General features: G+C 55.5%; 1 protein-coding gene across 1 annotated transcript; it reads right to left on the reverse strand.

Annotated features, from left to right (window-relative positions):
- Nucleotides 1-535: 535 nt before the first annotated feature.
- CGGC5_v009333 (Pumilio domain-containing protein) lies at nucleotides 536-5,098 on the reverse strand (the record flags this gene model as incomplete). The annotated part of the gene is made up of 6 exons (XM_032035569.1): nucleotides 536-1,857; nucleotides 1,912-2,794; nucleotides 3,299-3,476; nucleotides 4,241-4,680; nucleotides 4,785-4,805; nucleotides 4,928-5,098. The coding sequence occupies 6 exons, from the start codon at nucleotides 5,096-5,098 to the stop codon at nucleotides 536-538; spliced, it is 3,015 nt and encodes a 1,004-aa protein (XP_031885526.1).
- Between the last annotated feature and the right edge of the window lie 6,729 nt (nucleotides 5,099-11,827).

The raw sequence follows: 11,827 nt of genomic DNA on the forward strand, positions 1-11,827 counted from the left end.
GTGATCCAAGTTGATGATACCTGGAAAGCGAGCGTAACGAATCGAAGTGAAGAAGAAGAAAAAAACCGCAAACAAAAACACAAGAAAGAGAGTAGGAAAAAAACGTTCGTCTATGTCGATGTCCGCGTCAAGTACAAGCCTATTGAAGGCTCCGTCTGATCTGGTGACGGCTGCCGAGAAGCAGAATGCGATTCTTGTGTTTGTGCTGCGAATGCCGTTGGCATTCGCTGCCCGAATCCATAGTGTACACACAAAGCAGGTCTTGCAACCAGATGCAAGCCCGCCGTGCTTGACGGATGAAGAGGTGGTTGTGGGTTGCGATTTGTATGTTGGTGGGGGTTGATTTTTTTGATGTTTGCACAGACAGTGAAGGAAAAGTGATCGTCAAGTCGTTGCTGCGTCGTCGCCGTGCTGTGTTCGAAAGAAGACCGTTGCGGAAAGCATCATGCCGCCCATGAGATTCGTCGTCGAGTGCCCGCATCACATTTCATGCCATTAGAAGTGGAATCCCACGTCGACAACGCGTTATGTACAATTACAGCCACTGGGTCTCGCCGCCGGCGCCAGCGTCAGCAGGACCGTTTCCCATGGTACGCGGCTGCTGGTTGTAGCCGTACTGCTGCATGCGCTGGTTCTGAGGAGGAGCTGGGGGAGGCACAGTAATGTTGGCGGGCGTGGGGTAGCTGGCCTGCGCGCCGCGAGGGGCCATGCCGCCGTTCAGACCGCCGTTCAGACCGTTACCGAAGCCTCCGCCAGGAGCAATGACAGAGGTGGTGTTGGACATGGCACGGTTGTGACTGGGACGAAGGGCAATCTGGCCCTGGCTGGCGTCCGCAGGAGTAGTCTGGCCGCTGGAGGTAGCACTGCTGCGACCCTCGAAAGCCTGAATCTTGGCCTGAATGCGACGTCCGTAGGGGGTGGAGCGAATAGACGGCAGGATGGGCCGAATGGCGTCGACAAGACGGAACTTGCTGTGGGGAGTCGCATACTCGAGGGCGGTCTGAATGACATAGTTCGCATAAGAGTCGCGGAGCAGGCGCTCAATCTCACCAGGAGTAAGGAGCTCCTCGACGATCATGTCACGAGAGGGCTCTTGGGAGCAGCGCAGGCACTTCTCAATGACGTTGGAGCTGAACTTGTGGCGAGACAGTTGACCGATGCGGTTCTTGAACATGCGGACAATAGGCTCAGTGAAGGAAGGCTCGTTGAGGTCGATGATGTACTGGACCACATAGTTCCCAAAGGGATCCTGAACCAGAATCGGGGCGTGCTCGGTGATCTTAGAGATGAGCCAGACCTTCTGGTCGCCAGAGGCATGGTCAATGCAGCGCTGGAGGACACAGCAGCCGTGACGGTGAGTACCGACGTCAACGCAGTTGGTACCGACAGCATCGAAGATGAACTGCGCGTCCTTGGCACTGAGCTTGTTAAGACACTTCTGAATGACGTGGTTGCCGTTGAGGTCCTGAATAAGCTCGACAACCTGGTAGCGCAGGGCATTGATGATCATCTCGATCTGGGTGGAGGTGGTGACGAATTCAATCATCTTCTGCAGGGCGCGAGTGCCGTGCTGGTTGAGAGCAATGCGGACCATGTCGGCTGCGGCATTCTGGATCAGGACGGTGCGCTCGTCGTCATTGCAGTACTCCAAGAGCTTCTGGCAGAGGTAGTTGCCAAAGGGGTCGGTCATGAGCTCAATGACGTGCTGGTTAGTCTCAAGCCAGATCATGTGGACCTGCTCCGGGTTGCGCTCCTCGAGCTTCTTTTGCAGATAGCGGCAGCCGTGCTGGTCCTTGCACAGATCGTAAATCTGACCGCCCACGTTCTCGAGCGCGAGGCCATTGTAGCGTGACATGGCTGGAACCAGTTAGCATGACGGGTCAGGACAGGATACATTAGGAAAAAACGTACCCTCGTTATCCATCTGGCGGCGATGCTGGATAACTCGAGCCTGGCTGTCGCGAGGCTGATGCTGCGGGTTGTAGAGAGCGCCATAACCAGCATAGTTCTGGGCGGGGTACATATTGTTGCCACCGAGGTTCATGTTCTGCATGCCCATGGCCAAGAGAGGAGGCATGCCGTAATGTCCAGGACCAGAGGTGGGAGGGCCAGGAGGACCAGCAGGGCCAGGGTTGCTCGGGGAGACGTAGCCGTTGGGATAGAAGTTGCCGTAGGTGTTGTTGGGTCCGGCAGTCGGAGCAACGTTGGGAGCCTGGTTACCCTGAGAGGTGTGGGGGAAGCCTGGACCCGGAGCACCAGGGCCGAAAGGAGCGGCATTGGCCTGAAGAGCAGACTGGATGGAGGGGAAGTGACCGGGCTGCTCACGGGGACCACCCATGTTGTTGTCGCTGGACAGCTCGCGACTGTGACGACCCGGAATAGCACCGGCAGGAATGCGACCAATGCTGGCGTTGTGGTTATGAAAGTGCTGCTGGGCGTGGTTGTTGGTCACAGAAGCGTTGTTGGTGCTCTTGACGGTAGGGATGTCGTTGGCAGAGAAGGAGCTCTGCAACTTGGGAGGGGTGGCCATCATGTGGTTGGTCGGCGAGACAACAGAGTTCTGGTTGTCGGTAGAAGCGTCCGGGTAGAACTTGAGATCGAGCGAGTGACGGGCGTTGGCTCTGTTGGTGATTTCGCCCGACGAAGCGGCTCCGTTGAGCGAAGACGTGTTGATAGCAGACAAGCTCTGTTGGGTTCGATGACGGTTAATATGGCCCCAACCGTTCGTGGGAGGCGCGTCGGGGGCAGGCGAAGGAGAGAGGGCAAGATCAAGGGCAGCGGAGGATGCAGAGAGCTACACGACCAAACAATGTCAACGCTGAACAGATATTGACAATTTGTGTTGTAACGAAGTCTGTGTGTCGACAACGACGTGATGTTCTTGCAAAACTCCGACCTTGAGGTGAAGGGGAGGGAGGTGATGAGGGAGAGCGAGTGTTTACTGTAAACAAACAGAGGGAGAACGGGAAGGTGCGTGAGGTGAAAAAAAAAAAAATCCTTTTGAGACAGAAATTTTGGGAGAGGAAGAAGGCAAGAAAAGGTGCAAGTGGAAGTGGAAGGAAAGGCGGGCGGGGTGAATGGGATGAATCAAGTTGAGGTTGGGAAGCTGCGGCGGTTGCTTGCTTGCTGCTCGCTCCTTCCCGATGCTATTTCAACCTCACTCAACTCACCAGCCAATCATGACCAGGGCAGGGGCCAATCAGGCACACTGGCTTGCTACTTGCTTTGGGGGGGCAACTCGATGATGGATGGATTTGGGAAAGAGCAAAATAACAGAGCAAACCAGAGTGAGACTTACCATTTGGTCGTCGCGGCGCACCAGCGTAGGGAAGTTGTCGTCAGTGCCGTGTCCGTACTTGTGCTCGCCAGAAGCGTCCTCCTCGCCGAAGAGGAATCGAGCAGTGCCGGTTTGGTCGAGGTCAGAGCCGTACAAGCCAGTGCGAGATCTGGTGACAGGCATGGAGTAGCGGTTGTAGCTGTTGTCAGAAGGTTGAGAGTCAGCCATTGTCCAAGAGGTGAAGATGCCTGTGGTCAGCTTCTTGGACAAGTCGAGTTGTTTCGTTTAGAAACAAGTGAGGAAATCCGGAGAAACAAAAGCTCTTGAAATAGCTTTGGAATCCCGACCGAAAGGAAGCTATTGATTGTGAAGTGAATTTGGAGCGATGAGTTTGAACGGGTTGAAGATTTGGTAGGAGGCGCGATCGAGAGTTGACAGTCGAAAGGTAGGCGCGAAAGTTGTGGTTGGAACGATAAGTAGTTGGAAAGGTAGTTGCGAGGCGCGCAGGTGGATAATAGGCAGGTGCGCAACTGTGGTTGTGAAGACTGGTTGTGGAAGTGAAAGGGTTGTTCACAAAGTCGCCAGGTTGAATGAGGGAAGGAACTTAAAAGCCCGGTGGAGCGTTCGTTGTGAAGAAGGCGTGAGGTGGTGGTGGTGGGGGACCTCGAGGGTTGATGTGATGAGTAGAGGTTTTTCAAAGACGGATCCTGAGTTTTTGTGTTGTGGAGGCCAGAGAACTGAGAGTAGAGCAACTGCAGGAAGGAAGCGATCCACTACACCCTTGAGTCGCAAGAGCTCTTCCGAGGCAGCCAAAGACGATATTTCGACTGCAACACTCGCCCGCCCACACAACACAACCAGTATCTCTCGGCGCAACCAATGGCAAGAGTCCTCGGAACTCCAGATTTTCATACTTACGACTTGTCCAAGAAAACAAACACATGCACCGATTACAGCACTTACGCATTAGAGGACCGATGGCTGGTCGGGTCCTGACGCACAGCTTCCTCCTTCTCGTCTTCGTCGCTGTTTCTTCGAGAGCCGGGGACGGACCGGGACGGGAGATGCTCATCAAAGCTGAAGCGAGACTGCTGCATCAGAGTTGCTTGAGGAGAGGTGAGCTGCGATCCCGAGCGGCCGGGACGGTTGAACAGGCCCGGGGGAGAGGTCAGGCTGGACGTCGAGTAACGGTTCGGGCGTGAGAACATCGTGGGGAAGCCAGACGACTCGTGGTATTCGGGAGGCGTCGTCGGTTCCGACTGGTGACCCTGGCGCAGGTCATCCTGCATCTTGGCAAGCTCCATCTCCTCGCGCCGCTGCGCCTGCTCCAGCTTCTGCATCTCGAGTTCGAATCGGCGTCTCTGCTCTCGGAGTCTTTCGTATTCGAGCTTCTTCTTCTCAATCTGGCCCGAGAATTAGTATCGCCACCGGTCGAATGCAGCATCGCGCCGTCATCGGGCTGCCGCTTGCCGTCACGGAAACGGGGCGGGAGGGGAGGTCCACGAACCAATTGAACCTTGTGCAAAGTCTGTTAATTCACTTGTCAGCCCAAGTCTACCTTGTGCACCGACGGATGCGATGGCAACAGGGGCATCGCAATGGCAGATCCGCGAAGTCCTGCGAGTGCCATGCACAGAGATGACGACGTACATTGTAATCATTGCCCATCTCAGGGCCGCGCTGGTTGGTAATAGACGACAATGTTGGTACACGCCCCGAATCGGTGGTGAAGCGGCGGGGCAGAGCGCCGCGCCCATCGTGGGCCTGAACAGGCTGAGGCATGCGGCTGCCGTTCCGCGGAGGTGAGACAAGCGTGTTCATCGTGGGCTCGTTACGCGGGGGCTGTTGGGATCGAAATCGCAGGTCGTCCATATGGCCGTCCGGTTTACTCCAACTCGTACACGAAGGGGCCAAGTGGCGATGGCGTTCTATATTACTGCTGGCATCAAGTACGGCTGGCGGTCAGCAACAAATACATGGATAAACTGGATTGAGAAACGAGAACGCTGCAGGCTGCTGCGAATCTGAGTTGGAGATCGCAGCCCACGACGACAAGAAACACAGAACAGAGCGGTGGTTTGGCGAATTTGAAAACAAGGAAAATCGGAGGCGGGGTGCGGATCTGGCGAACTAAAAGTGACGGGACTGCGTAAGGTTTCCAGGTCGGGTTGGGTTGGTTGCTGGTCAGGGGGGTTGCTTTTTGGCCTTCTCCAAAAGCGGGCGGTAGTCGGTGAAGCCCTGAAAGACGACCGTGAGGATGAATGACATCCAGGGCCGCAGGGGAAAAACCAACGTCAAGCCCAGCAGAGAGCGCTTGGAGAAGGCTAAGCAGCGTGAGACCCCAATGTCTCGCCTTGCAGCTCCCGTCTCCTCTGGTGTGTCTCTTCGAATCGCAAACCGAAACCGTCCCAGTCCTTGCTTCTTCGTCGTCCTCCGCGCACCACTACCTCGTTCTTCTCATGTCTGTCAAGCAACAACCCCCAGCCATGCCGAGATGCGATATGGCTTTGCGGGTGCTTGAGTCGGGTTTGGCTGCGCATCTGAAAGCCCCCCCGTCCAGGTGAAGTGCCGTTGCAATAGCCCGCTGGCACTGAAGAGAGGACAGAAACGTTTCTGTCTCTCTGTCTTTCTCTCTGTGTGTAGATGTGTTTCTTGCCGCCATGTCGCGAAATTGCTCCCTCAACGCGCAGGATGCAGGATTGCGAACGCATAAAGACAGTAAGTAAATGGACCAGGGACTCACCTTTTTCTTCTTGCCCGCGTCGGAACAGAGTATACACTCGGGATATAGTCTCACACGTCGCGCCCTGGAGAGCCAGGAGCGGCAGTCTGGAGAGGGTTTGAAATACACGGACACACAAGATGGTGTACAGAGAAGAGACTGGACAAGAAACCCGACGTACGTGGGAAGAGACGAGAGCGACAGGTTTGGAGCATAAGAAGGTAATGTATCGTTTTTGGGTGTGGGAGAGAAGCACGGTCGAGAGGGCGTGGCAGGCCAGCCAGCGGCCCAAGATACCCCTGCGCCGTCGACGGGGGTGAAGGGGTTTTGACGGGGCCACCATCGCAAAGAGGAACCACAGAGAGGAACCACAGCATCTCACTCGCCCGCTCACTCGCTCGCTCTCCATATTGCTGCCGCTGGACCTGGGGCTGGGGGCCCAAGGGACCTGGCAACTTCCCCCCCTCCCCTCCCCCTCCTCCACTCTCCTGGGCTCTCAGTGACTGCCCAAAGCTGCCCTAGCCTTCCTCACTGCAGGCTATTCGTAGGTAGAGAGAGCACGGGGTTGAGGTTCCTACCTGCCAGGCAAGCAGCCAAAGTACCTGGCAGCACATTGCGGGTTGCGTTACGACACCCTGCCCTGTCTTGGTCCGCGCAGCATCCAACAGGTCGAGTGCCGCCGTACCTGTCCAGGTTGGAGCCAAGGTTGCGGGCACCCAGAGCAGGTACCAAGTGTGAACAGCACCGGCACAATTTCATATGCAGTGGCCGCGGTGTTGCGCGCATGTGGCAGTGGTAGATGCTGGGTATCTGGTGTGGATGGTATCCTGACGCAGCGCGGGCAGTTTTGGCATGCCTTTTCATCATTCCCAGAAGAGTAAGACAGCCAGTGGGAGACAAGGTACGCCGCCCAGGTACCCTGTCCAAACCGTCCCGCTACCGCAGCAGCACCAGCGCGCAGGAGAGCGAACATGTGTGGTTGCACTGGTGACTTGATCTCGGATACCTTTCAGGTACACGAGTCTATGATAGGAGTCGCGGAAGAGATCTGGTTCTGTCTTGTTGCCTTGCTCTGAATGCTGTTTTGCTGGTACCGACAGCTGTACCGACAGAAACTGCGAATCAGGCTCACACGTAACGTAGCTCTTAACTCCTTTCGTAGACATCTGACTTTGAACCTCTGCGAAATCGATGTCAATGGCGAGCAAACCCAGTCACTTCGCTTCCACCCCTCCGTCCCCTTCGTTTTTTTTCTTACCCCCCTCATCCCCTCCCATCCTCTGCCTAGGTATTGCTGAGGGGCTGGTGCACTAACAGCCAGAGAAACCGCCGAGTCTAGCAGGTCGGAGGTCGGAGGACCTCCGTACTAGGCCCAGTCGATGTTCTCCTTCCGCTTTCCTGTCAGGGGCGCCGTCTCCCCATAGCAACATGCAGCGGCTGGCCCACCATCGACGCTTGTCAACCTCAAAGAGAGAGAGGGACTGAGAGTTGACCACCACCAGTATGGCCTTTTGTCAGTGCATCGCAAACTCTATCTCGGTCTGACAGGAGGCCCGAGATCCTCAGAGTTCAAGGGCGTGTTTGCGTTTCCACATTGTTTTCCGGTCAGCCTCGACGAGATTGTCACCGCTCTTCTTCATTTTGGTGCTTGACTTTTGTCGAATTGGCAATCTGCGAAGTAGGGCTCGTCGCTTTGGGGATTACCCTGCTCGTAATTTGTCGTTCTGCCTCTCCTTCTCGGTGCCAAGCAACCTCCAAAACCAAGGATTCGCATGTGTCTCAGGCGGTGTAGCCACAGCCTGTTCGCTGTCTTTTTGTAGCTTGCTATTGACAACAGGTCTAGCGACGGTGTCTGTGTGCCACGCACAGCCTGCGTCGCATTGCCTTCGGGACTTGGATAACCCTGTGTGGGTGACAACACACTCCCCCGGATGGGGAACATGAGAAGAAAAAATGCATTTAGAAGAGTTGGGGATTCTGCCAGCCTCTTTTGAATTCTTGAGTTGGTTCGATATATCCACCAAAAGGAGTATCTCGCTCGTAACAGCCAGTCATCCAAAATTCGACTGTACACCACAGAGCAGCCCATGTCCGTGCCACGGCTATCGAAGATCTGCCTGATCGAGTGGACAGACCGGGGCTGCCCAAGAGCGAGATGCGCGCATGGGTATGTGAACGACGAGTTTCGTTTGCCGCTCCAAGCCCTGTCATTGGTTTGCTCTGTCAACAATGAACAGTTAGTAGAGTGATTTCCGCGTTGTGTGTAGTAGTGCAAATGCGACAATGACACACCCATCCAGCTAGTCTCTGCCAAGATGACAACGACCGGAACCCCAAGTACTTGAATATCATGACACCAGAAGCAGAGATACCTGGGCCGCATACCAGACCTCGCGGGCACAAGTCGGTCTTGAGAGGTGATATTTGATCCAATTGGTCCGCTAATCGACAACTTGGTCCCAAGGATACCATTCCGCAACGTTCCTACATCGCAAACCGGCACTGGGTTGCAACCCGCCGTCGGTGAGCTGCGGCACGGGGCTTCAGGAGATTGCTCGAGCTTGAGAAGAAGGTTCACCCTTGCCTTGCCTTACCATTGCCATGCTCCAACGCATTCCAACTGCTGTTTTCCCACTTCTGTTTTTCTTCGCAAACTCGCTGGCAGATGAACAGGGTCTTCCCGACCTGCGATTCCGCCTGGGCTGGGTAGCGCACGAGCACCAGCCGCTTGTAAGAGGAAGTATCTTCTCCAGCATCGCTCGAGTTTCCAATGCTTGAGTTTCCAACTCCGGGGTGACATGCATCGCAGCGGGCAACCAACGGCCAAGTCTGCATGCAAAACACTCCCTGCCCGTCAGTACATACATGAAGCTAAGAATTGTGGATTGGAGCTAATTCTTGAAGTCTCCGGATGGATACGGTCTCGCGAGAGTCAAGAGACGACCGGCTGGTGTAGCCATGCAGCCTCATCCTCAGCACAAGTCTAATGATAATGTGCTGCCCCGCGATTTGGGCGCGTTTGCTACCGCGGGACAGGCCTTTCGATGCGGCAGCATCTTGGGTCGTGGCCGGTGGGCTTGGGAGGGTCGCGAAGTGACTTGCATCTTCCCACTTCCCACACGACAGCAGGCTTGTCACGACCCATGCTTTGGGGGCAAAAGACCCAGAGACTTCGTCATAATGCCGCCGAGGCCTTTTCTGTGTAGCCTTGGAGTCACCTGTCTCAAGGTGAAAATAGCAGTGCAAAGTACTGATTTGTTGGGCTGCAGGCATGGGCATTCGGAGGCTTGTAGCGGCTCCGTTCTACACCGACTTTTGAGGCCCGCATTGAGTGGACTGTCTGCGAGTCTGCGACAAAGCAGGCGTGGGCAGCGGGATTGGTGTGGAAAGTGACCAGACTCCAGACTCGGACTGCAGTGACTTTTCCAGATCGACCCTGGAGTAGGCGTGAAGAGGTATTCGCTTTGTACCGAGCTCGCCTGGTGGACATGTAGAAGGAGTTGGCTGCAGGCAGTCGAAAAGCGCTGCTCTCAAGCTCTCAAGCCGCTGGCTCTGATCGCGGAGGGGCCTGGCTGTCGTCCCATGTCACTTGCAGCATGCCGGCTGACGGATGCCAGTCTTGCAGTGTAGGCAAAAATGGCATAGGTGATGGGCTAGAATCGCTGGGCAATGTTCCATCTGCCACTTCCTGCGCTAGTTCGAGGAAAATCGGCTTGACGATCATTTAGCTCGAATATTCCCTCGCCACCCCTTTTTTGAGCGTCAGTCCCTTAGTCGCTGATGAAAGGCTCCATCAGGCAAAAGCGGCAAAGCCCTAGGCTCTGGTTCAATCGTCACCCGTGTTGCGATACCCCAGCGCTTGCCCAGCGGCAGGGACCCTCTCCAGTTGTAGAGGAAGAGGTTGGACCCTCGGTGCGCCGCAGAGTTTGGGGCCGCAGATCGTGACTCGCGGTGTTGGCTTGTTGCATCATAGTTGGCAGCCCTGGCCAGAAGTCGACGCTGAGGGCGAACGATAGTATCCAGGCCAATGGCGCCTTTGGTGACGGCCGGCAGTACGCCACAGCAAACGATCTAATCGGTTTCTTGTTCGCCAACATGCCGAGGGTGTCAAACGTTCCTCTTATTTTATATTTTGGCTTTGCGCCCCCGATGTGATTGTCCAGCGTATGGTTGGTGCAATAAAGTGACATGCAGTGGCTTAGATGCGAAGGAGACGCATCGTCGTCGCGGGGCAGCTTCACCACCTAACCGATCAGGACCTGATATCTGGAGACGAAGAGGGGGCGATTGCGATTGCGGTGATGGACAGCGACGCAACTCGACTTGCCACACTTATTCTCCTCTGCCAACGCAACACGCAGACGGCGCTGCCGCCGCTGCATCACATCTGCTGCGGGTCGTACAAAAGGAAACCCTGCGGGGAGCATTCTGATCCCTTGCTGTGTGACGACAGACTCAGGGCGGCGGATGTCAGAGGCCAGCGGCCGGCAGGGGCCGTTGGAGGCGAGCCAAGGCAACAATGGCATTGATTGACGCTTGTCTTTGTTTGCGGGTGAGCCTTTCTGCTGTGTTCAAGAGCGTGCTCGTCATTCCAATGTGTCTCTACGCTAATAGCGGCAAATGCGAAGAATCAATTAGACAGGCGCATTCCAAGGGAATGGCTCAAGTGAGGGGTGACGAAGACAGGCTTGTCGTCCGAGCAGAGTGGGAGGGGTAAAGTATGAGGTAGAGAGGAAAGATGCTGGATGGCGGGGCTTGCAGCAAGCGCCAGGGCACTGTCACCATCTTGCTGCCTTCCCCCTTGTTGGCTCGGCTTTCCCACCTACGAGAGGCCCTGGAAAAGTGAGGAACCCCCACCCCTTGCTAGCATCGTCAACCGCTTGAGGCAAGAGACCTTGTCAAAATGCCTTACCCTTTATCAACAAGTGTTTGAGTGCTTGCGTGAAACGGATTACTTCTAGATCTGGCAGAATCTTCATTGGGACTAGGTAATGAGGGAGGCATGCAAAGTCGCGCGTTCGCGAATATCCACTTTGTCAGTCAATTAATAAGACGTGCGCCATGTTGGTCATTCCGAGCCTGCTCTACTGCGATGCACGATGGATGCACGATGCGCACAGCATGGAGCGGGACCCCCAAAGTCCTCTCTGCCGTTTACCTCCTGGATGACCATTGCTGTCACGGTTCGACCCAGACTTGAGGACCGGAGAAACTGAGCCCACCGGTGAAGCGATTGAGAGATGACTTGGCAATCTCAACGACCATTCCCTGGAGTATCATACCACTATGGAACCTTCCATGACATGTTTTGACAGTATTAATCAACTTTCTCGGTGCAGCGTGCCTGAGTCAACTGTGCCCCGGCTAGTCCAGGAACCAGTCCAAGAGGTTGGGATGAACAGCCTGATAACCTTAGGCGGGAAAGTAAATTCAAGCGCTCCAACGGTGGTGCCACGGCCATTTCATGCAGCCTCTTTCCCGGCTGGGCTTGTGGCTCACCTCGGTGAGGAACGTGCTGGGGTGAAAGGGTGGGTCCTATTCTATTATCGGCACGTGACGCGATGTGCGATAAGAAAAGACTCACTCGGACAGTCAGCAGCATTGATGTCTGCGGCGCGTCTCGCCGTCGCGGTCCCATCTAATGGGGCAGCTGGCAGCACCCGGTATCGCGGGGCCAAACTTTTTTGCTGCTGCCCGCCACCTTCCTCGAATTCTCACCAAGGTGACTCGAGCTCTCGACGCCTCAAAATTCTTCTGCGGTAGTCATACAACGCGATATCAACGTCGCCCACACATGATGTTTACGTGCAGTCGACGGTGACATTCAA

Source organism: Colletotrichum fructicola (assembly GCF_000319635.2).
Source record: "Colletotrichum fructicola Nara gc5 chromosome Unknown KSG_Nara_v1_contig05, whole genome shotgun sequence".
In the NCBI taxonomy this organism is placed as follows: domain Eukaryota; kingdom Fungi; phylum Ascomycota; class Sordariomycetes; order Glomerellales; family Glomerellaceae; genus Colletotrichum; species Colletotrichum fructicola.